Below are 27,606 nucleotides of genomic sequence, written 5' to 3' on the forward strand. Positions count from 1 at the left end.
GTGAAGATCAGCTTTAAGAATTGAGTCATATTCCTCTTTTAGAGCTGTCATTTCTGACTCTAAGAGAAAAAAAATCTATATATATGTATAAAATCTAAATGTAGCAACGTGACGGAAACATTAGCAAAGCACTGATTGATGACTCTGTGTTTACATCCCACACTCAGCTGAAATTAATGAGCCATAAATCCATATTTCATAACTTGTTTGTGTGCAGTGGCAGTTCTGGAAGCCACAGTAGTGACTGTAGCCTCACGTTTCCTCACAATCTCTTTGTGTGAGGGGGTGCGTGCGTGTGTGTGTGTGTGCATGTGTGTGGGCGGATATTTTTGAGCTTCTTTCAGAGTGCAGCAAGGTGTACCTCGAGTAAATTAAATGTTTGCAAGTAGCATGTGAAGGATCATTTCCAGTTCAAACGCAACCAAAAACCCCATTAGGAGGAGGCTCAAGCGCACTTCTGCTACTGAGATCCAAGTCCAAGTAAAAAGAGCAGCTTTTTGTCCCAGTTCACAGTAAAATGCTGAAACGACAGGTGTGTAGTACCTGTGAGCAGCTCCCTGATCTCCAGGTCGGTGGTCTTCCTCAGCAGTCGGACCAGAGCGGGTATCCCTCCGCAGTTCTTCAAGGCGATCTTGTTGTCGTCGTTGGCTTTGCCGTACACCAGGTTCCTCAGGGCTCCGCAGGCGCTGCGGTGAACATCTGTCAACCGGTGATCCAACAGGTCCACCAGCAGCTGGATGCCGCCCTGTCGGCGAATCTGCACACAAAGGAAAGAGTAAAGAGCTGCACACGTTGGAGCTTGTACAAAAAAAAAACGCGTTTCAGAATGTTTTCTCCATCAAAACTGGAAAATAATATACCAGTAACGGGCTGTATCGATACACTAATCTCACGGCACAATACGATACGCAATATTCTGTTCACGTACAATATACTGTATATCACAATATTCAGCAAATGATACGAGTTGATACATTTTGAAGATTTTCTGAAAGATTTCGGAGGGACAGAGTGATTTTGTGACCGTTTTATAGACTTGGATTATTATAACTGATGGTGCAATACTGGTGTAATAAATGTTTTTGTTATACATTTGTTATGCATTTGCTTTGTTTAAATGTTAATTGTGTGGCTTTGTGTATTTGGCTATGCAGAAAACTGACCTTCTTTCTCTTATTCACTTATATTAGATAATGTAATTGATCTATTTCACCTCATTAATTAATTAATTGTAACTGGTTGTTTCATTACATGCCATTTTTAATGTACGTGTGCATCTGGGCAAAACATCTCACGTGTGACAGCTGTCATTTCACTCGTGAATTTGACATAAAACTCAAAGTAGGATTTAATGTATCGATACTCGGAGATAAAAAATCAATACTTTATGAGAAAAAATATCGATAAATATGGTAGAATCAATACAATTACACGGCCCTACTTACAAATGCCTCAAATTTTAAGGCCCCTTCTACATCAGCTGTGTTTGCATGTGTGTGTGTGTTTGTGTGTGTGTGTGTGCAGCCCACACCACTTTTCTTCATCTAGACAATAAAAATGCTGGGCAAACTGGCTGTTCTCCATGAACAGTCATTTTTAGCTCTTAACAAAAAAAGAGGAGCTGTGCAGGGTTGACACTTGTTCCAAATAAAAGGTAAAAACTGAGAGGTCTTAGATTGTAACTCATATACTGAACTTACATTGTTCAAACATTAATTCAACTATCATCCAAGTGAAGTATGTGTGAGTTTTATCACACAAAAATGGCAACACAACCCTATTTCAAACCAAAACTACCACCTGCAGCTTCATGCGATCCGATACTGGTAATCGACTCAAAGTTTGATTTCTCCTACAGGATTCTGACTTGTAGAGAGGTTACACTTTTCTCGCACTACAACAACATCATGAGTAACTTTTTGCCACTATGTGTGAAATCATGGCCTGAAAATCAGATGTCTCTGTGGAACGGTGGGCTCAAAGGACAACGCTGCTCTTTATGGCTGACAGCTGACGGGCATTTCGATCCTCTGTGATCATTTTGATGTGAACCAAAAGTGAAAAGCAGCACATACGACGTGTCAACAGCGCGAGGAGAATCTGTTCTCCAGCGGCTATACGTGTCAGATTCAGTGGTGCCTCAGAACTATAAATTCTGTGTGGTAAACACGCAAGTAAAGTAAATTATGTAACAGACACATTAATGTACCACAGCTAATGATTTTGGCTCGTAGGTTGGAGATCTAAAGAGAGATTTTATTTTTTTTACATATACCTATTCAATGCAGCTGGAAGGTAAAAATCCATCTCAAGATTTGCAGCCTTTAAAAGCTACTCTTCCAGAATCGACTTCCACTCATGATTCCACCACTTTCACTGTGACAGCTGAAGAAAATCACATTGACAACGTGGACCGGCAAACACCATGTTTCAAGAAAGTGGTGGTACGTTCACAATCTGTCTGTTTAAGAAAATGTGTACATTTTCTAGGGGTTCCTCCTAAACAACAACTTAAGAAGGAATGTCATTTTCTGATGGTTTCCTGCTAGCTAGCTAGCTTGCTACATAACTCTGTTTTTAAAGAGCTAGCTAGCTACACATCTAGGTTTCAGGCAAAACCTAGCTAGCTATGTAGCTAGCTAGTTCTAGCTTCACAGCTAGAGAATAGTTAGCTAGTTATTGTTTTTGCTGTTGTTGTCCAATAGAGAGCTCTGGCATTGTTTTGATCTGATCCGCCTTAACATACGTATTGCTCTGTGAGTTGACAAGGCAAATTTGGGTCCTGGTCCATCTTTTTTTATTAATAATTGAAATTGTTGTAGCACAGTTATTGCTCTGAGTGTGGATATGGGTGCCGATTGCCACATAATTTGTAGCCATTTCTTGGTTTGGTTGAGGAATTGAAAAACGCTCTACTATAAATCAATTCAAGACACTTAAGACAAAAACACATATCGCTAATGAAAATAGCATGTTCTCTTGTCCTTTCCATTTTGAAGAGTGGCTAAGCTACCTCTAGGCCACTTCTTATTGTAATCAACTTAATGAAAAAGTAAAGTATGTGCTTAAAAAACAGAAAATAAAAGAAAACATTTTGTTGTATTAAATACATCTACAGAAATCAAAAGGATTTGGGTTTTTCTATGTGATGCATCTGAAAAAGATGCATTGAAAAAATCCATCTTTTTCAATAAAAGTTGCATTTATTTTAATGCGTTTCATAAATTTTAAGTGGGAATATGAATAAGTCTGGAGAATACGGCTGCTTTCTACTTTAGCTGAACTGGACAGGAAAAAACACAACGCAGTAATGAAGACAAATAGGTGCAAAAAGGTAAGCGCTTCAAGGCAGATCACATTTATTCACTTGATGGGACTATGAAATATAGTTTTGATCCTCAGAAATTCAGATGCATTACACAAATGACAGACAGCTCCAGCTGTATTACTTGCTGGGAGACTGATCAGGCAGAAGGTCACACATATCCCTCGGTGTAGTTTCACCAATGAGGTGAAGGGCGAAACAATGTTTGGCCTACAGAGTTCAGTTCCTCCACACTTCATCAGTCTACTCGCTTTGTTTCACCTCGCACTCTGCGTTCGGTTGCCGGTGCCTGAATGCTGTTTGGAGAACTCGGTTCGGACTCATTTCCGTCGCCTCTGTAAGCGTCAATAAAGTGGAACTGAAATTCACAGGGTTGACACAGAGGAGACACACGGATCAGCGTTCTGCCGGACACAGAGAGACGAAGGATGGAGACGGAGCAGGAACCAGACGGCAGTCTGAGCCAGGCTCGGTGTTTGAGCCGGGGAGTTATGGTCTAATGCAGAGCGAAGCAGCAAGCCATACAGAGACACACGAGCCAAATGGAGCGCCCATCCAACGGAGACTAATCGCCTCGCCTTCAGGCAATGCACTAAATAACAATTTTATGCATTTGCACGTCTCGGTGTTACAGATAACGGCAGGATAACAATAAAGTAAATTGGCAGTCGTCAGATTTACAACCTGTCGTTATAGCGTCTGGGCACTGTGTTATGAAGTTGTGTTGTCACACAGGAATAATTTATATTTAAGCAGTGTGATAAATATAACAGTGGCCAGGATATTAGCACTCTCAGCTTGATAAGACAATACAATTAGTAAACTTTGTCTATGGCTAACTTTTTCAACTTTTCTCATGTCTTGAGATTTGCATATTTTTTTTTGGATGGATCAACATAAAGTACTATACATTTGTGAAGAGGAATGAAAATACTACGTGGTTTTTAAATCTTTTTTTTTTTACAAATGAAAATCTGAAAAGTTGGGGTGAATTTGTATTTGTTCAGGTCGTGATTTACCGCCTTTTCCTGTAGTTATAGCTACGACTTTGTAATCCCCCCCTTTGAGATAAAATGATTTTTGAAATGAACATGCAGAGACAGATCTTTCCACATTCTCATTTGCAAAACAGCTCAAACTCAGACACATTGCACGGAGAAAGTCTGTGAGCAACGCTTCGCCACAGACTCTGTCAGTACCGGACTTTGACGGGGCCGTGCGCACAAACGTTTTTCACACCATCTAACCGGTTTTCCTCCCGGGTGGTCCTGGATTTTGCTCCATCCGTCTTCCCTTCAACTCTGACCAGCTTCCATGACCCTGGTGCAGAAAATCGTCCTAAATATGTGATTAATGTAGGTTAGAAAGTTCAGGTTTGGCCTCCAAGCTGATAGAAACCACATCGACATATTTGGGAGTGTGACCAACTATTTGTCAGGATAAATACGAACAAGATGAGTTTCCACGGCTCAGGATTTTAAGACTTTCAGCTACATATTATTCTTCACATATTTAGATTAAAAGTTATTTTTTATTCAACCAAACAGTGTAATTCTGGAAATGACACAGCTGTTTTCCAGAAGATAATAAAACAAAAATAGCTGATAACCTCTGTCGATTTTAATACACATTTGAACAAAAACGGACAAATCAAATGTCTTTATCTAGATTGACTATGGTATCAAATTATTTTTTTCTAAACTTGGTAATCACTCAAACGACTTTATTGGCTAGGTTTTTATTTATTTATTTAAATTTTTTAGCAATGAGACTTTAAGGTCGGAAGACCTCCGTGCCATCACCCTAATCTTCAGCTCAGAATGTAGTTTCGGACTTCGCCTGGCAATTGAGTTTGACGGCCTTGGTTTAGGAGTCCATAGGATTAATCTTTATGCTAATTAAATGACTTGGTGGCACTGAACTTTATTAAGCGGTATCATAAAAAAAAAGAAAGATCCAGAGGACCTAGTCTTATTCTGTTTAGCAACCCAGAACAGGAAGATTTAGTTTATATACTTCACTCAAGCCAGAGCAGGAATAAGAACAAACTTAGAATCCAGACAAACTCCCACTAGTTTATAAATTCTTATTCTTATTAAACATGGGGAACAATACGTAGTTCTATACCTTTGTCTTTTTATGCTTTCATTTTTCTCTTGTTTTGTTTGCATGTCCTCTAATTCATTGTGAAGCACTTTGTACTGCCTTGTTGCTGAAAATGTGCTACATAAATAAAATTACCTTCCTTTAAATGGAATCTGAAAACAATGGCACACATAAAGTTAAACTGAATTTTCAAGCAATTGAAGACCATGTAATTTTACTTCCCCTTAACGATAACTCACTAAAACAAAATTTGTTATAACACAAAAACTGACATTTGTGAGACAGTGCAGCCAAATGTGCAACAGGTAAGCCTATGGGGTATCATTACTATATGTGGTTTTTTAAATTGGGATATTTTAGCATTTACAGTACAGACCAAAAGTTTGGACACACCTTCTAATTAAAATGGGTTTTCTTTATTTTCATGACTATTTATAAGGCAAGAAATCCCACTTATTAACCTGACAGGGCAGGTTGACCTATGAAGTGAAAACCATTTCAGGTGACGACCTCTTGAAGCTCATCAAGAAAATGCAGAGTGTGTGCAAAGCAGTAATCACAGCAAAAGGTTGCTACTTTGAAGAAACTAGAATATAAGGGCTATTTTCAGTTGTTTTACACTTTTTTGTTTAGTGCATATTTCCACATGTGTTATTCATAGTTTTGATGCCTTCAGTGTGAATCTACAATGTCAATAGTCATGAAAATAAAGGAAACTCATTGAATTAAAAGGTGTGTCCAAACTTTTGGTCTGTACTGTATGTCAAGAACCTACACAAATATATCTGAGGCCGCTCGGTTCTGGTTACTTGTTGACAACTGACTTATTGATTCCTGTTTATTTTGATTACATTTAATCAGTGAAACCATTTTAAAGCAACCATTGCGTTGCATTGTCAGGCAACACGATTCTCCAAACAGAAACATATGCATATAAAGTGTCCCCCCCCCCCCGATGTGTGTTTTCTCTATGCTTTTGTTTTGACACTAACAGAAGGTACAGACTGAGGAATAATGAAAGCGCAGCATATTTTTATTTGATTTATTTTTTTCCCTCCCCGCAGGCTCCGGATCATTATCCATCTTCCCATTTCGGCTCTGCCACGAACGCAAACAGCTGTGCTGCAGAAGTCCACATGCTTCCACGGAGCGGAGGCAGATCCACGACTGACGCAGAGAAAAACGGGTTTTCAAAGAGACGCCCGAGTTCAGGCAAAAAAAAAGACTTCGGCAATGTTATTGGAAAATTTGATGAAGGTAAGGTAAAAGGTAATTTCATTTATATAGCACATTTTCAGCAACAAGGCAATACATAGTGCTTTACAAGAATGAAAAGGAAATTACAAAATAACAAACCAAAGGAAAGAGCAAAAGAAGAAAAAACTAATAATGTTGATCCAAAGTAAATAAACTAGATACTCATATTCAGGGTTGGTAGATAAGTAAGTATCCTCTGGTCTAATTCCTTTTCTGGGTTGGAAGAATAGGAGTCTAAAGCGTAATCTTGCTAAGGTAGTTTTTCTGGATTCTAGGTTTGTTCTAATCCCTGTTCTGGGTTGCTAAATAAGTGTAAGTACGTAAGTATCCTCTGGACTTTCTAAGTGTGCTGTTAATTTGTAAAAGTGAATTGACATTTTGCCCCAAAAGAAGTAAGGATGTGGTGAAGATTTGTGGTGATTCAAAGGTGAAGTGAGTGAAACCAAACAAAGTTTTCTCCTGTGGTGGCGCTGATGAATCGTGTTATTAGAATCACTGGAAGTGAGATTCACACATATGTACACAGTAACGCATGTTCTTATTGCATTTTGAGGTTGGATTCTGACTGTGTATACTTATTTTGGGAAAATTGTGGATTTCAATTGGAGTTAAACATTATTTGACACAATCTAGCGTAAATAATAACGGGAGTTGCCAGTTGGTACATGACATTAGGCCTTAATGAGGTTTAACGCATTTCCACAACAAAAACAACAACAATCTAAATCCCCAGCAGATTTGCACTCGAAGTTATATTTGAATTTTACCAACACGTTTCTTCTCGATGGAAGTAATATGAACACTTTGGAGAAGTTAGACTTGAGTCTGAAATACAGATGCGTGGACTTCATGTACAAATAAAAGTGAGATCACACATGATTTTCAGTTAAATAAAAAAAAAAAGACAAGAGAGATCAGGCAAATGCAAACATTAAAAGTAAAAAAAGAAAAGAAAGAACATTTTTTTTTGTTTTTTTTTAAGTGCCTTGCCATTGTATTATAGAACAGTATGGGATTGCTTACAGCGTAGCTAAAAGTTTTTAAAACAACTAAATTTTTGAATTAAGGCCAAAAGGGAAATACAAGTATCTAATTCAGCTTCTCTATATTTGTACATCCTGAGTGCCGCATCAGTCACAAACCTCTCTGCATGTCACTTTACTGTTACTACTACTACTACCAATAATAATAACAATTTACATATTTTACAAAACAATTGGCATGTTGAAAATTATTTATACCCTTTTCTTCCTTTACCTCCTATTAAATGAGCCAATGAAATGCTCATAGTTGCTGAAAAGCTTTTTTTCGAATATTTTCACTGGCTTTATAAAAAAAAAAAAAAAGTGTCACACTAAATCAGACATTTTGTCGTAAGCTCAAATGTTTTGTTTATGTTGGAAGGTCTCCTTGACACCACCCTAATCTTTAGGTATCTCCAGAAGTACTGCATCAGGTTCAGATCAGAACTCAGGCTGCGTCGCTCTAGACCACAGGTGTCAAACTCCAGTCCTCAAGGGCCGCTGTCCTGCAGTTTTTAGATGTGCCACAGGTACAAAACACTGGAATGAAATGGCGAAATTACCTCCTCCTTGTGTACATAAGTCCTCCAGAGCCTTAATGACCTAATTATTCTATTCAGGTGTGGTGCAGCAGAGGCACATCTAAAAGTTGCGGTACAGCGGCCCTCAAGGACTGGAGATTGATACCTCTGCTCTAGACTGTTACTATTACTTTAAAGCTGGGTAGATTACAACATCTAAATCTACCATACTATGAATAATTAGAATTTCAGTAACTTATTTCCCAATGAACTCCCAAACTCCCTGTTAGGTTCAAAAAACCTAGAACCGTCTTTTAGGTTATTTGGTCATAACCTAGAAGACGCTAAAGGTACGGTAGCTCAAAAATATCTCCTCCTAGGACAGAGTGTTCCTGAGCTGTTCCCCCTTTCAGAGTTCAGTACCTCAGATTTGATCTTGTTGTCCCCAAAGCAGAGGTGCTGGAGGTAGGCTGCAGCGTTGGACTGGACCGACGGGAACTGATGCTGCAACATCTGGATCACCTCCGGCAGCTCTGGATCCCTCCAGCCAAACTCCCTGCAGACACACACACACACACACACACACACACACACAACACAAATGTTACATGTTACCGAGCAGTTTGCTTTTGTACCGCGATCCTATTAAAACACGCATGAGAAAACGGGGATTAACGGAAAAAGTGGGCCACAAACGCAGGCTGAAGATGAACCGAAAACAAGGAGGAGAAGAAAATACAAGATGTGTTTAAACAACACTTCAAACTGGCAATGTGCCAACAACTTGAGAAGATGTGTTTCGTTTTATTTAACCCTCACCACACAACAGCTGCCATGTGAAGCAGCATTTATAACTTTGTCATGATGTTCAGGAAACCTAAACTTTTTCTACGATATCTATACACACCCTTGGACTCCAGCGGCAGCGAACGCATGGCAACATTTCAGGAAGGTATAAATAAAATTACATAGTTTTTCACTGGGTATGTGCATAATTAAGCCCTATTTTGAATATGCTTTCCATTAACACACCGCTAAAACATAAAAAAAATAGGAACAAACAGTTAAAAATACCAAGTTTGTGTAAATGTGGGATTGTGGAAGAGCAAATGATGTCAAACACTTCAGAAATGGGATGAATGAACATGTAGTGAGATTTTGTGGTACATACAGTATATATATATATATATATATATATATATATATATATATACATGTATATATATATATATACATCTGTCGTAAGCTATATATAGCTTATAGCTATATATATATATATATATATATATATATATATAATTTAATTGAAGTAAAATTAATCTCTCAAATCCCTGTCTGGTTTCTGAATGTGTTTGATATCGATCGGTGAATTTGAGCTCTTATTGAGAACTCTTCCTTTGAAAATGACTATTTTGAAGTAAACAAGAAATTAATTCCTCAGTTTCTCTGCCGTGTTGACAAAGTCCTCAGATTCAGACTCATCTCCAGCTATGCTAGACTGTGGTCAAATATAACTAAAATATCCACCATTTTAAAATAATTTCTGCACAGAATTGTCTGCATTTGGTAAAAAAAAAAAGAAGAAACTTTGACACAATGGCAGAATACTGTGACTCTTAGCCAGAGGCGGTGATGAAGGAACAACCTTCTAGAGCAGGGGTGGGCAACTCCAGGCCTCGAGGGCCGGTCTCCTGCAACTTTTAGATGCATCTCTACTTCAACACACCTGAGTCAAATAATGAGGTCATTAGCAGGACTCTGGAGAACTTGACTGCACTTAGGAGGTGATTCAGCTGTTGGATTCAAGTGTGTTGGACCAGGGAGACATCTAAGAGTTGCAGGACACCGGCCCTCGAGGACCAGGATTGCCCACCCCTGTTCTAGAGGCACTAAGATATAGGGAATTTAAAATGATTTTTTTAAGATGAGGTATTTCTGGTTCAAAATATAAAAACAATAGGACTGATGAAACCTGTATGTGTTTCATCAGTCCTAAGTTTCTGAGTCACTACTGACAGTGACTCAGAAACTTATATTTTCAGTTGAAGGAAACATAAACAGGAAACTTTGTTTTTTGGCATTAGGATCAAAACAAAATTAGACAAGCATAAATAGCAAATACTCAAACCTGTAACGGATTATTTTGCCATGATTACCTAACTTTAAAGTGCTGTTTTGTTTGATTTACAAGAACAACAAACTGGGATGATACAGCTTACCTAAAAATTTAACAAAATCTTTGTTTCAGTTTTTTCTAATGAACTAGAGATCTCGTGCCGTCTTGTTTTGTTAGTGGAAAGGAACAAAACTTTCAAAGATGACTCACTCAAATGTGAGTAGTTCTTGACTTTTCTTTGCGTGTACAAACTTGAACTGATTTGGTGGCTTTGACACACAATATACTCCCCCTTCATACCCTACAGTTATTCTCCACCTGTCTGCAAATCATTTTGTACCCAAGATAAATATTTAAAAGAAAAAAAGCCATGTAACAATGGAGGAACAAAGTCTTAAAAAGGCTAAAATCTTATGAATAACTTAATGTCTAATTTCTTTTTAAAATTTTATATTTATTCTGGTTTGCATCCGTGTTTGGACCAGCGGATATGTTGTGAAATATGACTAATGACGAGTATAACTAAGCAAATTTCTGCTAGTAGATATGATTTATTGAATAAGAATGTAACCACATTTAGATACAGAACAGATAATACGTGATTAGTTCATCATTGGTTACCAAAGCAGGTGCAAAACGTACCTTTAATATCCTGCTATAGACGGCACCAAGTTGAGCACAAACCAACCAAGACTACTAAGATATGAGGATTTTAAGAAGGGCCAAATTCCTAGCCAGCTCCGAAGCAGTCAGTAATTACAATTGTTTTGCAGAAGAGAAGAAAGATTAGAGCTTTAGCCAATGTGGGGTCTTCCTCCTGCTGTGGTGTTTGGCTGCGGCTTCAAAATGCCCCAGCTGCTCCGGTTTTAGCACCTTAGCAGGGGTCTACAGTGACGCACCCTCGGGGTTGTTCTTCTGGCATTAAGACACGCCACCATTAAGACGCCAACGTTATGTCTCACCATACGCATGTGTGAGCTTTTGTGTATGAAGGTGGAGGGGGGGTGGAAGAAGAAATATGGACTGATGTGAAAAAGAAGCAAACGGAGAGAAAGAGGTCTGGGTGGGAGACGAAAGTTCATCAATAAAGATCATCTGTGGGACCGACCGAGCCTACTACTGGATCGGTGAAAAGTTTCATTCCCAAACTCGGTTCCCCCGACTCCTGATGCTACCCGGGTGCTAATTCAGCAGCACAATTGTTTTACTACGCTCTGCTACGTTTAAGCATTCTCCGCATGCGTCGTCTCCGTTCCACCTGAGCTTCCTCCCACTTTGATTTAAATCTCTCTGACAGTGCAGGAGAAGTTTGGGCTCGGCACAGATTCTCCATTTGCTCGGTTCTCGTGTGGAACTCGTTTCTCTTTGATGTCTCTTATTCTGGATGCAAAAAACAGCCTAACATCCCCATGGAGATGATTTCTGTTGGGTCTAATCTAAAATAAACACACGGACACGCACGCACCCACACACACAAACACACACCCACACGCATTCACGCAGTGCCGTAGGTCAGCGTGCCGCTTTGAAAAGTATTAGCCATCACACACACACACACACACACACAGTTTTGCGTCCTACTATAGGAGCCAACAAACACTCATTGGCTTTGCACACACAGTCAGCCATCAAAGGGTGAACAAAGGAGTCAGGATTAGAAAGCTTTTGTCTCTAAGTTTTATAATGGCTGATGTTATAAACCCAGTGCTTGGGAAAAAAACGGAATAGAATGATTTCAAAGCCTATCTCCTCCTTTCTCTCTCTCTTTTTTATAACAATTCTCTATTTTTGAAAATCTCTTGTCTCAACGCCTTCCATTCATCACCGGCTCGCCTCGAGGCACTTTCCCACATCAACATCCGCAACCATTTACTGCTCTGCGCAGGCACAGAAGCATGTGGCCCAATGGGACGTTATTAAAGATGACATACCCTCGTGTAGGTCATCTCTCGGGTTAACAAGCTGATAAGACATCTGATGCTACGCCCGAGCGAGCTAATACGAGTTTATCTACGTGTTTACGTCTATTTTTTGCCATGTACTAACAAGAAAGCTGAAAACCAGCCACAAACCGGGGCGTCTGTAGCACACATTACTCGTGACGGCTTGTTTTTAGATGAAGCTAGCCCAGGCGGCTAATTAGCTGTTAGAACATGACTATGTACTGTTAAAACATTAAATCAGAATGATCATTTTTCCTGTTTTTCCTCTATGAGCTGAATTATGATGAAATTGATTTTCATTTTTATTTTTTTTTAGCTTTCTTCAAATGTTCAAATATTTTCCAAACGGATGATGATGTCGTGGCTTAGCAAGCTTTTAATTGAGGGTGTTTTTTATAGCTTCCTTGTGTGACATCAGGGTGATAACTCAATCAGCAAAAATATCAGGAAGAAAGTTGCTGAACTCCACAAATCTAGTTAACCTCCGGGTCCAATTTCCAGATGTTTCCGATCCAGTAACTTTTCAAGTCTAGTGTGTTAATCTGTTGCACGTAAAACCATGCAAGCCTTTTGTTTTGTTGACTTTGGATGGGAGTTGCTATAGGTCAGGGGTCTCAAACTCCAGTCCTCGAGGGCCGCAGTCCTGCAACTTTTAGATGTGCCTCTGCTGAACCACACCTGAATAGAATAATTAGGTCATTAGCAAGAGTGGGAGAACTGATCTACACAAGGAGGAGGTAATTAAGCCATTTCATTCCAGTGTTTTGTACCTGTGGCACATCTAAAACCTGTAGGACAGTGGCCCTCGAGGACTGGAGTTTGAGACCCCTGCTATAGGTAGACACAAAATCCCAAAATGACTTGAATCTGTATATGGGAACACAAAATCTTTACCAGCATAAGCAGAAACTAAAGGCATTTTCCATCCAGTAGCATTTCGATGAATACTGGTTAGTGATCTGCCCAAACAAATTCATTGGTTAAAATAGATTTTGTGCATCATCCTCAATAAGTTATTTTCTTCGGATTCAAATGAGCAACTAGTTTACGACTGGACAGACACAACACTGCAAAAACACAAACTCTTACCAAGTAATTTTGGTCTAGTTTTTAGTGCAAATGTAATAGTACAGTTGAAATGAGACAAAACTAACTGAAAAGTAACTTTTTTAGCTAGATATAGGAACTTGATTTAATATTGATGAAAAAGTACTAGTTCCACTGGCAGATTATTTTACTTATAACAAGACATTTTCCCCGTGTTATAAGTTTAGTCTGTCTTATTTCAAGTGTGATAAGATATTTGCACTAAAAACTGGACCAACGTTTTCAAGTTTCGGCAGCAAAGAACAAGTACATTTCACAAATTTTGTATTACTTCAGAAAATATTTGTATTACTTCAGAAAGTGAAACTCAGTCTATAAAGACATTAAAGTAAGTAAAATGTTTCAAACCTCTTGATGCACTACCTCCAGCCTCAGTCCTGTGAAGCTCTCCCCGATCCCCCTTTGAGTGGATTGACAATCCTCTCAATCATCTCTGTGTCTGATGCACCTTTTTCCTTCCACTGAACTTCCCACAAATACACAACTCTGTACAAGCAGCTTTTTAAGCAATGCCCTCACTCATCTTACAGCCACTGAAATGGCTGTCCTCTGGTCGTCTGTCCAGTCAGCAGTCCTCCCTGTGCAGCCTTCTGACCCAGACCGAGACACTTTAGAGGGTCAGGAAACCTTTTCATGGGTTTTGAGTTAATTCGCTGATTAGGGTGTGACACCATGTGATCCCAATATGTCACTTTTTCAACAACATTCACTGGATTCTTGGTTTTGCGCACACACAGATGGATCAGAGACATAAGCAGAGGTTTGAGGGTTGACTTAAAGTCCACATTGCTTAGCCGAATCTTTCATTTGATTGTTGAGTCATGCAGAAAACGTGTAAGTTATGGATCAGATCATCTGAAACTTTTTTTTTTTGGATCTATTGCTGTTGCTGGTTTTCCTTCCATGCCTCCTATACGCTTCTACATGTTACCCTCAAATGATCACGACAGCATTGACATGTCCGGTGGACATGAAGGTGGATGTGCAGAAGATTGAAGCTTTACTTTACTGTAAAGCAAATTTACAGTGACAGACAGTCCAATTATAACAACAACAACAAAAAAAAAGACAGCTGAAGACAAATTACTTGTCAAGGCTGTTGGCAGGACAGAAAATGGGTCTGTTCTGGAACAGCAGGCTTTAAATGGGGTGTTTGTAACCTTTGGGCCCCTGCCTAGGGCCCCTTAATGCACCTAAGTAACTGGTAAGCAGTGGTGATGAGCTACAATGTTTGATTAAGAATCCTTAAATTTCCATTTCAACTTTGTTCATATGGCACGTTCAGCAATTCAATGTTCTTTACAAAAAAAATTCTAATATAATACAATAAATAAACAACAAAAAAAGATTACATTGCAGATAAAGAGAAGTTATGAAAAGTTGCAGTCCAGACTGAAACTAATGATGTTCCAATTATTGGTAATCAAAGGCAAATCAGACCAAATGTGGTTTTCGTCTTGATTTAAAGGAGCTCAATGTTTCTGCATTTTTGCACTTTTCTGGACGTTTGTTCCATATTAGAGCGGATTAGATACATCTGAACAGTGGCACAAATAATTTTTTAGGTGTTTAAAGGCAAATACATATTCTGTAGGCATTATTTTACTTGAGGTGACAACAACAACAAAAAAGTTGTGTCAAATCAGGACATTGTCTTCTACGCACTCAAGTGTAGAACTCTTATAAAGTTCACTTAGGGCCCTCCTACTGACACATTTATATGTAATAGTTGTCAGAAACTACACAATGAAAAAGGTTTTGTACAGACTATGCATCAAGAGCAAGAGTTCCCTCACCATGGCTGAATGTCATAGTTCAGCCACAGTTAGAAAATGTCATTCCTGGGTAAAAACCACTGCTGATCCAAAACGCCACAACTGCACATTAATCATTTACCAAAAGAAAGCGGACTGACAATGACAAAAAAGGCAAAGCTTCCAGGAATTATTTGAGCCTACAAACCTCTGGTTATACTTTGTAGTTCGTGGCCGACCCAGTGATACGCGTGTCTTACAGTTTTAAAAGAGTCTCAAAGCCTCATGCTTTCCTCGCCGTGCTTCAGGGTTAATTTGAGATGTTTGCACCCAAATTTCCTGACTCTCCGTTGTGGCTGAGGGTCTCCACTTATAGAGAATTGACTTTTCATTTGAAAAATTCTGATCCCTAATCAGACTAAAATAACCCAAAGTGATAACCACATGTACTTACGAGTGACTATGAGTAATAAATAGAACATTATTTTCAACCATTGCTTGCTAAAGTAGAGTATGAAATATCCCACTGTAGACAGCACCTATTTTCACCTGGAAGGAAATACTGCAGAGCTGCTTGTTTTATGGGTGTGATCACACGTGCCAATAACCATTTAAGAAATTGCATTCAGTTAGCTGCAACTGGCTTTTACTTTCACCATTAAGTCCATAGGGAGCAGCAAGGGTGCTTTGTCTTGTTTTAACACTTTTCTGAGTTCAATAAATTGTGTAACAGCAAATGAGTGTAAAGGGCTAAAATCAAAGTTTACTAATTCTACAGTCACACTATTAGCGCTGCAACGCTAATAGTTAGAAAAGTGTTACCTGATCTGATGTTTATATCACTACTGTTGTTTAGATGTAAAGTCTATTTAAGGACAAGTTCAGTGTTTCACCAACGATTGCTCTTTGGTAAAGATGAAAATAATAATAAAAATCAAAGTCAGGAGCTGAAATTGGAACTAGCCAGTCAAATGAGCACAGCCAACACAAGTCACCTGAACAGACGATGAAGACACAATGAGTGACGAAACCAACCAGTAGATAAATGGATGGCATGATGAACGGGTAGGCGAGAAGCCAAAGGAGAGAATAAGGATTGCTGAGTCGCCCAAAACAAAACAAAACAAACAAAAAAACAAACTAAAACATAGGTGCGCAAACTGACAGCTACTGACAGTCTGCACAGCTGTCAGTAGGCTGCGCAAACTGACAGCGCAGCCTTTTTACTTGAGTTTTTTTTAAACCTAATTTCAAATCCAGTTAATTCTGACATAATGAGCGATCCCAGTTCAATGAGCCACTAAATGGGTGACAGTAACAAATGTGAAATGTTGCCATGCTACCGTTAACATTTGCATCAGATATTAGTGCCATGTAGAGATGATGGAGAGATTCGGTGGATGAGACAAAAGGTCAGATAGACAAAAATGTACATTACGTAAGAATAAATAGTTGGATTACTTTGTCATTCTTTGCTCGGCTTGATTTTGATTCCACACAAGGAATTCGGGGTCGTACCTATCGAGGGGGGACAGGCAGAGAGAAACAAGAGAGTTGTAGACGTTCGGTGTCTTGCAAGAAGATGTTCATGTAATTGTCAAAAAAAATGATGATGATTAGTAAATAGATACCAAGACGCAATCGCAAGACTCATCTTTCTCTCTCAACATTTAGTTATCAGGCAATGGGTGGAGGAGGTCCGGGTGGAGGGCATGCATGCTGGGTGAGTGGAGGGAAGATGGTGAGCATGACAGGTAAAGAGAGGGTCGGTGTTGGAGATAAAAAATAGCTTGTTTTCATTTTTCCTATACCTATAGGGTTAACTTCTGTAGAGATGTATGTCTACTTGAGGTTTTATTAATTTTATTATCACTTAGAGTATAATTAAGAACTTCCTTTTAAGAACTGTTGGATGGCTACTTCAGCAATGTCCTTATCATAGGCATGTTTACGTCCAATAAAGTAATTCTCTTGAGTGTTTGAGGGTAAGGTTTTACGAGAATGTATTTTCCTGGCCCAAACGTTGAGAGATCACGAGTGGTAACGATGTAAGCACTAAAGACCTAAGCTGACATCTTGGTTAGGCTTGCAAACCTGATATTTCTGATTATTCCATACTCTTCTTTTTGTCAGTAAATCCCACAAAAAAAGGGAAATGATAATGTCTCCAAATGATAAGCAAAAGCTCCAGCTGCTGTTTTCTAGACGGTTGAATGACTCAATGTGGGAAAATTTGAGGATTTAGATGAGAGTTTAACGTGGCAGTTTAAGTTTTATGAAATCTTAGATCTTATGAAGTCTTGGGCTCTTGTGATCGATAGTATGTCATTACATAAAATGACACTGTTTGTAACTGGGTTTAAATATGAATCTGAATTTGAAAAAGTAGGAATATTCTGTTTAAGAATATTTTAATCCCAATTTGCTAGATCAACACAAGAAACTCTACAGTTCACCTAAACACACATTGCCCTACAATTCATTTAAGGTTGTATCTGATTCGACACAACGAAGCTGCAGTCTTACAAAAACCCAAGGGTTACAGACAATATTTTCACACAGAGCAGTTTACTGTAGCGCTAGGTGACGTTAGCGTACGCCCTCTGTTTCGATATGACTCTTCTGTTAATTTGGTTTTGCAACAAAGTTCAACGTAGTTGGACAAAACTTACAGATCACAAAAATCACAAAATTCAATTTCTAATGTCTCAGTCGCTTTCTGTGCACAGTGAAAAGAGTCGTCACGGCGTAATGAGGCTGCAGCAGCCAATACAAGCTCTGTTATACTATGAACTTCTTTGTTAAGGAACCCAAGATTAGCAACAAAACATACCCATTAGGGAAACACAACTGTACGCATGTATGCTGCATTTTTAAAAAAACACTATTACTATATCACAAAAAGTTAAAGCAACAGAGACTAGGAGTTGGGTCTAGTCATATAGCGAATAAAGGCCCAAAACCCAGGATCGGATCTAGATATCTTGCATTGAAATCACAAGAATCTGGCAAAATTTTGAATAAACTATATATATAGGCAAGAACTGCACCCATTTATTTAAAAAATTCTAACCCTAACCCATTTATTTTCAGGAGTTGCCTTGAAAGCGCATTTTGTTGTGCGCTGGTGCTACATAGACGGGCTAAGCTGAACTGAATTAAAATGAAGTAATGTGAAGTAATGGGATTTGTTAACAGAGAGACACAGATGTATTATTGATCAAGTTAACGTTACCACAGATCACTTGTTTATTTTATGCTTTCAGCATCTATGCACCACAAATTTGGAACAAACTTCCAGAAAACTGTAAAACAGCTGAAACACTGACTTCCTTTAAATGTAGACTAAAAACCCACCTGTCTAGAATTGTATTTGAAACGTAATCAATTATAAATGTATTGATGGAACTTTACTTAATGTCGTGTTTTGATTATTGATTCTATGTTGCATTGTGTTTCTGTGTTTGTAATGATGTAAAGCACTTTGAAATGCCTTGCTGCTGAAATGTGCTATACAAATAAAATTTGATTGATTGATTGATTGATTGATTGATTATGAGTGTAGTCTTGGGGGCGGGGGGAGGAGCCTCACGTTAATGGAGGAGCTAGGCATGGTTAGCGCTGATCCTGAGCGTGCATGTCGTGCACATTAAGCAAAAATGCTATGGGTTGGCAAGTCTGCTTATTCAATGAAGCAGGGCAGATGTGTTGAGGGCACAAAACAATGATGCCGGAGCAAAAGAGTGAGCAAACAGACACGGCGGGTGCAATGTGCACAGAGAAATAACCACTTGGACGATGGGTGAAGAAAAGAGCAATGAAAACTGCAGGAACAGTTTTGAGAAGTAAAAGTACACATAATTTATTTTTTTAACTGTTTCTAGAACAGCATGACACTCTGATGGCGCAAATCGTGAGCTGAAATGCCAAAGTGAGAGACTTGAGCTCGATTCAGACTGTTTCTATTGTTTACATCAGCTAGTAAAGAGAAGGAAAAAAAAAATCTAAGACATATTCAGATTCTAGTTTTAGTGCCTGAGTAGTGCTAAAGAGGGAATAAACAGCCTTTAAAACAGCTATTAAGCTTTCTGTCTTTTATGCGCATCTCTCTTGCTGGTCCTTTTCTTTATTTTTATTTTTTTATCTCAGCACGCCTCCACTGCGCCCTCACGCAGAGCTCTGCTTCTCTAGAAGCAAATTTCCTGCAGGTTTTTCCACCTCAAGCGTTTCTCCTGGACGCACCGAATGTAGCCGATCGATGCCGACAGAGAGGAATGTCACACCTGACTGTGATGGTGAGGTTTAAAACCGGCTCTAGAGGTGCTGCGCAGGCATTCAAACAGCTGAGTGAGCGAGCTTTAACACCGGTCAAACCGGAGGGGACGGTGAAAGATGTGGCATGACGTGCGCCTCATACTAAAGCCCAGATTCAGCCAACCTTTTGTCTACAAAAAAACCGTCAAACCCCGACAGTCAATTGTCTGCTGCCGCAGACTTTTGTAGCAGCACTTGTCTTTGGCACCCATTTGTTGTTCACTTCTAGATGCTGTCGGTATCAATATTTCTCCTCAATGCTCGAAACAAAAACAAAAACAAACAAAAAAAATTCTTTGGTGAATCTGGCCCTCAGTGAGTTTTGTGAAAGTGGAAAGGAAGCAGAGCAAAGGGCTTCATCAACAAGTCAGAGCATTAATGTCTTTTTTTCTTTTTTCCTCACCTTGGGTCCTTTTGGATGCTGTCCACCGATGGAGACCTGCCCAGAGCAGGTTCAGGGGGAAGGGCCGGGCCCGACTTGCTGTAAGGGGACTCGGTGGAGGGACAGAACTGCAGAGTGCGGTACGGATTGGCGTAGTCGGCCGCCCCGCCTCCCGTGGCGAAGCTGGCTCTCTGGAAGGTGCCGGCGGCGCTCTGGCTTCCCGTTCGCTGCAAGGGGATTGGGTCAACACCGGGGGAGGATGGGGCTAGAGTGGGAAGAGGAGCGTAAGGATGAAACAGATAGTTGAGGACCTCTTGGTACAGCTGGTTCACCACTGGGGGGTTGAAGGTAGGCGGGGAGGGGGTTTCAGTCAGCAGGGAAAGGGGGAAGGAGAAGCAAAGCACAGGCAAACACGAGCCCCCCCGCCAAACCCCAGGATCCACGCACGGGAAGCAGGAGCAGTAGAAAGCAACGACACCGGAGGGAAAAGTAAAACAAAAGCACACGTCATGAGACAAATACAGACAACTTCAGCTGGACAAGTGGGACATCAAATGACAGTATTTATTTGAAAAGTGTACGCCTTGTTAGTGTAGAGACAAGCATAAAAACGTGAAAAACGTGACAATTACAGTGGATTTTTCTTCTACGTCGGACACACTGTATTAGCTTATGGTTGTATGAATGTGGAGAAGTTAAAGGAGTATGAATATATTCTCAAACCGATTCCCGTCTCTTAGTGGACTTTTGAACTGTTCTTTTTTGCAAACTACCACTTAAAATTTCCAGACTTTATACAAGTAATTAACAAAATACGACATTAACATCATTTATACGTCACATTGATATATACATAAAACTAGTTTCTTATTTTCCCATAAACTTTCACTGAAGTTGTATACTTTTCTTAATTTCTACTGTGTTGCTAGGCTAACGCTAGCTGGATCACACAAACCAAATGTGCTTCCATTCTCCCTAACAATCAATAACATTTATATGAGTTTTGGGAAATACATCGAGGACCCTCCTGTGAAATTTAGCATTCAGATTCTCACAAAGCTTCTGACATGTCAGGATGCTATTTGTTTTCTTTTGTTAGGGTTCAATTCTGCTGAATGCACTCAGTTTACCATGGGAAGCAAGCCTTTATAAATTCCTGTTCCCTGGCTAATCTCACTTTATTGCAAAGATGTGGGACTGATGATGGAAAAAAAGGTCTTTTTCAAACTGTAGCTCAGACAAAAACGGATCGTAAAACAGTCCAGGACGGACCTGGGTAATGTAATCGACGCTTTGGGCATCTCTGTGGGAGTCAAGTTGGGTCATCTTTCGTATACGTGGACAGACAACTACAGGACCCCCTGCAGAGCCTGATGGTGTGCGACCTGCTCGTTTCCAACTCCTTTATAACCCGAACCACCTCATCGATCTGAATATAAGTGCGGAATCGGAGATCACCTTTTTGTTATTTCAAAACTCCTTGGTTTCCTACTTAATTCTCCTGGTGCTATCAGCATCAAAATCCTTTAAGTCCATATTAGTGCATCGGTTGAATATGCTGACTCTATATGATGGAAATTGGGTTCTGAATGAACTGGAGCGTGCTCATTTTATTCTCTTCCTGCGCGGTATTTCCACTGGCTGTGACGTTCACCCAACCAGGCGACCAGGATCCATGGCGCCGCTCCAACAACGTTTCAGCGCACGGTTGATTTATGTTGATTGCGAGGCGCCCAAGCTAACGCCCAAGGGATTAATTGAGATTAATTTTCATCTTTGAGACTAATCAGTTAACAGACTGTGACTGGAAGACAAATTGCCACCGAGACCCCGATTGGATTTGCCTACCTGGTCTGGTTAAAAGCACTTCCGTCATCAGATAGAAAGGAGAGGATCTCCTATGTATATTAACCCAGGCTGGAACATAACATCATTAAACTGCTGCTTGACGGGAATCAAGCTGTGCCTGTTTCTGCTCTTTTCATGCTGTGTTTGTTTGATCCGGCGCCTTATTCAAGGTATCGTGTGGCGGCGTCTTTTACGGGCTGATTTCAGAATGTAATTGGTTCAGTGGATAGGAACACTCCGCAGGTGTTTAGCGCTCCTTCCTGTTGTCTTCCTGGCCTTATTACCATGCAAGTTCGACAGCAAACTCCTTGGATTTTGCTTCATGCGCCCTTTTTATTTTACCTAAGGGAGCTTTTCTGAATATTCTGTAAAGTTGCAACTAATGACTGGTAAGTTATTGACAAAACGGGGCTGGATGTATGTCATTTAGGATGGGAGCCGGTTCAGATCTGTTTAATTTAGGTCTCTCAATAAACCCCAACAGTAATCTCTGCTTAATGTTGCCTTTAAAAACACCTCAGCTTTTCTTTTATATTGAAAATAAATTGGAGTTTAGTTAAATAATCTACAAGTCAAATACCATTTTCACTTGAATCTATGGAACAACTTACAAGCCAAGAAAATGAAGGTGTAATTTTCATTACAGTTAATAATTTTAATGCACTACTTTCTGTTTGTTTGTCATATAAAATTCTCATAAAATTAATTCAAATATGTGACTGGAAAGTGACTACATGTGAAAACACATAACGGGTCTTTGCAAGGAGGCGTAGTGGTGTTTCTAACCATTTGGCAAATCTGCAAATATTCAACAGAACTTTTTTTTTTTTATTTGTTTATCCTGACAATTTACCTCCGTTCATGTTAGCTTTTGAAGAAAGGAGGCCAGAAAAAACACAGTAAAGGAAGGGACAGGGGGCATTTTGATAGAAAGCCATTTATTTAACACATCTAAGTCTCATATGTTTGTCTAAATCGGTAATCTAGTCTCTGAAATATGAATCAATATGAAAATCAATAAGCAATTTCCCAGCCAAAACGTCCTCCTCTTTGACCATCTCACCTGTAAAATTATAATGAAAATTACTTTAACCTTTTTAAGACAGGAAGCTTATGTAAATTATTGTTTTCCGCAAGGAAACAATCACAAAAAAAATCCTTAACTGTTCAAATAAAACGAACTTTTTTTGTGAAGGATATGAAATGGACTTTAAATGACTTTTGCCATTTCCCAAACCAGATTTAATGATAGCCTAGCCAAGCATGGTTTAATGTTTTACATACGTCTGAGTGCCACATAGTGGTGACATAAGTTGAATTATTCAAAGAAATCGGTTGCTCTCTCCTGGCACTGATCGGCATGCTGTGGATGAATTTTCACTGGTGCAGACAGAGTGCCTGCATAGCAAATAAAGAGCACCGTATAGATACAATTGTGAAGCACATGTGTAAAGTGCAATATTGTTTAATAGTGACTGAGTTGCATTGCGTATGCCACAGAGCTTTTGACCAAAAATAAATAAAAGACGGCAGGCCAACTTTTGGGGAAACATTATTTATGCTACGATATCAAGTGCACAAGATTGGAATTGACTTTACCTCCATAGTGGGTAGTAACTAGTTAGATTTATTCACTCACATTTTCTTGAGTAACTTTTTTTTTTTAAAAAACATTCCTTCTAGGAGTATTTTCACTACGCTGTACTTTTTACTTTTACTTGAGTAAGTTTATAATAAAGTATTGCTAGTAGTAAGATTTCTGGATTCTCTACCCACTGAATGGAAAAACAAACATGCTTTGACCAAAAATTCAACAGACACACATGCCTGCAGGTTTTGTTAAAGTTTCATAACTTTTATATTGAATAAATTGATTTGGAAATATTATTTTGTCTGATTTTGTTATTTTTTGTTACCTATATAAACTATTGCCATTTTAAATTTCCACTTAACTTTATAGTTTTGGTCCGTCTAATGATGTAACTTTTAAATATCAAATGGTCGATAATTTGATTAGTTATTCTTTTTACTCTTACTTGAGTAATTTCTTGGATGGCTACTTTCTACTTCTTCTTGAGCAAAAATTTGTTGAACTAGTGCTACTCTTACTTGAGTACAACATTTTTGGGCACTCTGTTTATTTCTCACTGCAGCCGATCAAAACACCAGCGCCATTTTTACACTCTGAATTTTGCTTCTGGATAGTTGCAAAACAGTTCTAATGCCGTCCCTGTGTATCGTTTCAGTGCAGCTCTGTTTCACCTCTGGCTCTGTCTCCTGTTCGATGTGTTGACTCTCTGCTTAGCCTTCATCTGTCAAACCTCCTGTCTGCACCCCCCTCTCCTTTCTTGTGGGATTTTGCTTAATAGACCTCAGTACTTGTAGACATCCCCCTGTATGCCCTAAACACACAACCTCTGTCAATATATGTCCGCTCACCTTGTCCTCTAAGGTTGGGCTTGGTGTAGACTCTGTCCTCGTAGATGGGATCAATGTGGTGCTCGGGGGACTGAAGGGGCCGCAGTTCGGAGCCCAGGTGACTGTGCTGGCTGCTGTACGAACCCCTGGAGCCTGGAGGACACGACATGATTGACTTTAGACAAACACGTCTCTGCTGTGTGAAAATATTGTTGATGATTGTCACCAAATAGCTTTGTGTTAAAAGCCTTGTTAGACATGCCGACGAAGAAGATGGATGATGTAAAAGAATCTTTGTTTGATTTCATATTTTTTTGACAATCTTTGTGAAGATGTGTAAAAAAAAAAATTCAAAATAAATGTGTCTTTATTTAAACTTGCAAAGTCACACTAGAAATTATGGAAAAATCCAGACTTTAATTAAGATACATTTATTCAGAGTGGACAAAAATCCATTTTCCATTTTAGAAAATAACCTTTTCAACCAAAGCCTTGTTGATAATCCCAAAGAACCCTTTTAAAATAAATATAGGTAATTTTAAAAAAAAATGCCAGTATTTATTTTATACACTTTTATTCATACTTTTTAATTGATTAGTCTCTAGGATGTTCTAGAACCCATCACTCTCAGTTACCTTGGGGTTTCATTGTCATGACTTATTTGGCTGCAATTTCAGCCCTGGCCACTAGGGAGAACCTGTGAGAACCTGTATGTATCCTCCCTTCCTCCACAATGAGCAGAGTAAAAAAAATAATATCCAAAGCTCACTCTTTTGAGAGCCACAGCAACAAGAAACATCTTGACATCACCATGTCGCCATAACAACCATTAGTTGTTGGGAGTGGTGTCAAAAAAAACAAAAAAACTATTTTCCGCTTTATCGTCTGAGACGTGAATTTGTGGTGTTTGCTGAACTTATCTGAGCTTTGGCAGAAAACCTCCCAGTTGGGTTTGATGTTAAATTTTTCAGCCGAGTGGAGGATCTGTGATGCTGCAATCTGCCGGTTTCTTTTATAAAACGCCTTGCAACCTTGTTAGAGTGCGTAGCGCTATAACACGTTTACGCTGAAAATGTGGTGACCTCTACCACAAAATCTATGAATTGTGTAATTACGGAGCTTTTTAGGAACGCAACGACGCAAAGAAATAAGAGGAAGTCAACACAGACAGGGTACTCCAGACACAAACTCAAACTTCTTCCATGGTCATCTGAGTTTCCAGACCGAAATCTGGCAAAAATAACAAAAAGCTGGGGTAAGCTGAAGAGAAGAAATTATAAGCAATGATCCAGGATGATCTAGAGAGATTGTGAGAAGAAGAATGGCCAAACATGTCTCCATCTGCTCCAACATTGGGAAACGTCAAAGAGTGCGACTGAATGTACTAGTAGCCATGCTTTAAACAAGCGGGATTTTTATCACTGTTAGGTTGTGGTACTGCAAAAAAAAAATAAAAAATTATTTTAAGGATTTTTACACATCGTTGCCAGAGGTGAGACTGCTACGGTACGGATTTTGAAAAGCTGACAAAGATGAAACCCTGAAATGGTTTTTGGAAAAAAAAAAAAAACATACAACACAATTATCTGCAGTATAGGCAACATATCTCATCCACCTCTTTTTTTAAAAAAATATCTAATGGACTCTGAATAAAACATGAAGCCGGTTATGTCAGACATTAGGTGGCATGTGTTTTCTGTCATAACTTTGTCCCCAAGCTGCTGAACATTAATCACACATGAACGGATATCGGGCTCATGTCACATTAACTAGCATCCACAAAAATTAAAGAAAGCCCTTAAGAGAACCCACGAATCTGACGAGATCGTTGATGAAAAGGAATCGCAACGAAACAGAAACGGAGTTTACAGCAGACGAGGAACACGGAAGCCACAAAAACAAACAAAACAAACAAAAAAAAACAACTAATGAAACAACGAGCTGCGAACGTTTCACGGGACGTGACAAACACGCACGTTCGAAAAGTAGTAATGAAATTGCCTTGACCTCGACCTGCCAGGCTCCCAGGCCTTTGCAGGGTTGCGTTGGCATAAAGCTCGTGGGAGATCTTGTAGCTGTCCGCTCCGATGTGATGCAGCATGCGCTTGGTGGGCGACAGGGTGGCGTAGCTTCCCACGGCCGAGCTGAGCTGGTGGATGGGCAATGAGGTGTGGTTCCCACCGGGGGAGGTGGCCATGGGGAGCGGGGAGGAGGAACCGGCCGCCATATTGATGGGCGATGAAGTGCTGCAGGGAAGGGAGGAGCAGGTGTTTTATCGCTTTTGTGTTTCGGCATTTCATAACAGCAGGTCTGAACAAAAACATTCCGTCTAGTGACGGTCTCCTTCGTGGAGTTCTTCTTCCTCATCGTTTACTCAAAAAGATGGCATTCAGTAGAGATGGAGCCTGGGGAAATGTGTTTACATTGGACCAAAATCGGATAATTTTCAGCTAAATTGGCCAGGCATAGACAGAAGATTTTTAAAATCAGAGGACACACCAAACTAACCGCGAGCAGGTTGAGTTAGCAACACACTTCATTGTGGAAGCAGTTGCTAAAGGAAGCTAAGGGAAGAAGTTAGGTATTGTACCTACCTTAGCTATCTTCAGTTTCATTGAGATGTTTTATGTGTAGAGGAAGCACAAAGATGTAATTCTATCAAAATTTCTGAAAACAGGAGTGTTCAAGGTGCGGTCCAGGAGCCATTTGGGCCCCTAGACTGATTTTGTGCGTCCCCCAATTGTAGTTCAAATATGATACAAATTTGGCCCGTCGATGCAGATGGAGACTTTTAATTTGTAATCAGGGTAAAAATGGTCACAAACATAATTTTCTTGTAGAGGAAAAAGTAAAGTACAACACTAAGTATTAGTCTCTTTATAACCAAGTTTTAATAAAAGGTAAAACCAGGTTTATCCAGAAACCTTTAGTGAGATGCCAACTCTGCTGCACCCAAATCAGCTTTTATTCTTCATTAAATGTCGCTAATTATAGCAAAAATTTTGAAAGAAAGTGACCCAGGTCCTGTTCTTATTACTGAAAATAAATGTATTCAAATGAGCCCAAAAGAAACTCAAAACCTGATGCCTTCATTTCATTTCAATACAGCAAAAATGCTAAATCTGCTGAAGCATATTAGGGCCATTTCAGGAAAAACAAATTTCTGCCTAAAAAAACTCACTTTTTTTTTTTTTTAGTAATCTCATGAATGTTCTAGAAAAAAAATCAAATTTTTAGATTCACATCTGAAATTTTCTACAAAACACTTGGAGGTTTCTATATTTCAAAAGTCGAAAATTTTCTTTAAAAATTCCAGGTTTTCTAGAAAACGCATGAGATTAATCACAACATTTCTGAGTTTTTAGCAAATATTTACTCCTTTTTTTCTATCTACAAACACCCAAATGCACCGTCATAAAAATCCCTTTCAAGTTTTGGATGTACGATAAATATATTCCTTGATTTTACGTTGTTGTTTTGGCCCGCCACTACT

General features: G+C 39.3%; 1 protein-coding gene across 6 annotated transcripts in view; it reads right to left on the minus strand.

Annotated features, from left to right (window-relative positions):
- The window catches only part of LOC102232724 (catenin delta-2-like), a 174,325-nt gene that overhangs the window by 41,754 nt on the left and 104,965 nt on the right, over nt 1-27,606 (minus strand). For 4 of the 6 annotated variants that reach the window (XM_023335130.1, XM_023335132.1, XM_014470829.2 and 1 more), the window contains 6 exons: nt 26,121-26,359; nt 24,135-24,266; nt 19,869-20,112; nt 16,613-16,669; nt 8,655-8,787; nt 544-757 (listed from right to left, as the gene is read on the minus strand). In XM_023335130.1, coding sequence (XP_023190898.1) covers nt 544-757; nt 8,655-8,787; nt 16,613-16,669; nt 19,869-20,112; nt 24,135-24,266; nt 26,121-26,359 — 1,019 coding nt within the window. The remainder of the gene's footprint in view (nt 1-543; nt 758-8,654; nt 8,788-16,612; nt 16,670-19,868; nt 20,113-24,134; nt 24,267-26,120; nt 26,360-27,606) is intronic. The other 2 variants (XM_023335133.1, XM_023335129.1) reach the window with 1 other exon arrangement.

This window comes from Xiphophorus maculatus, chromosome 6 (genome assembly GCF_002775205.1).
Source record: "Xiphophorus maculatus strain JP 163 A chromosome 6, X_maculatus-5.0-male, whole genome shotgun sequence".
Taxonomy (NCBI): domain Eukaryota; kingdom Metazoa; phylum Chordata; class Actinopteri; order Cyprinodontiformes; family Poeciliidae; genus Xiphophorus; species Xiphophorus maculatus.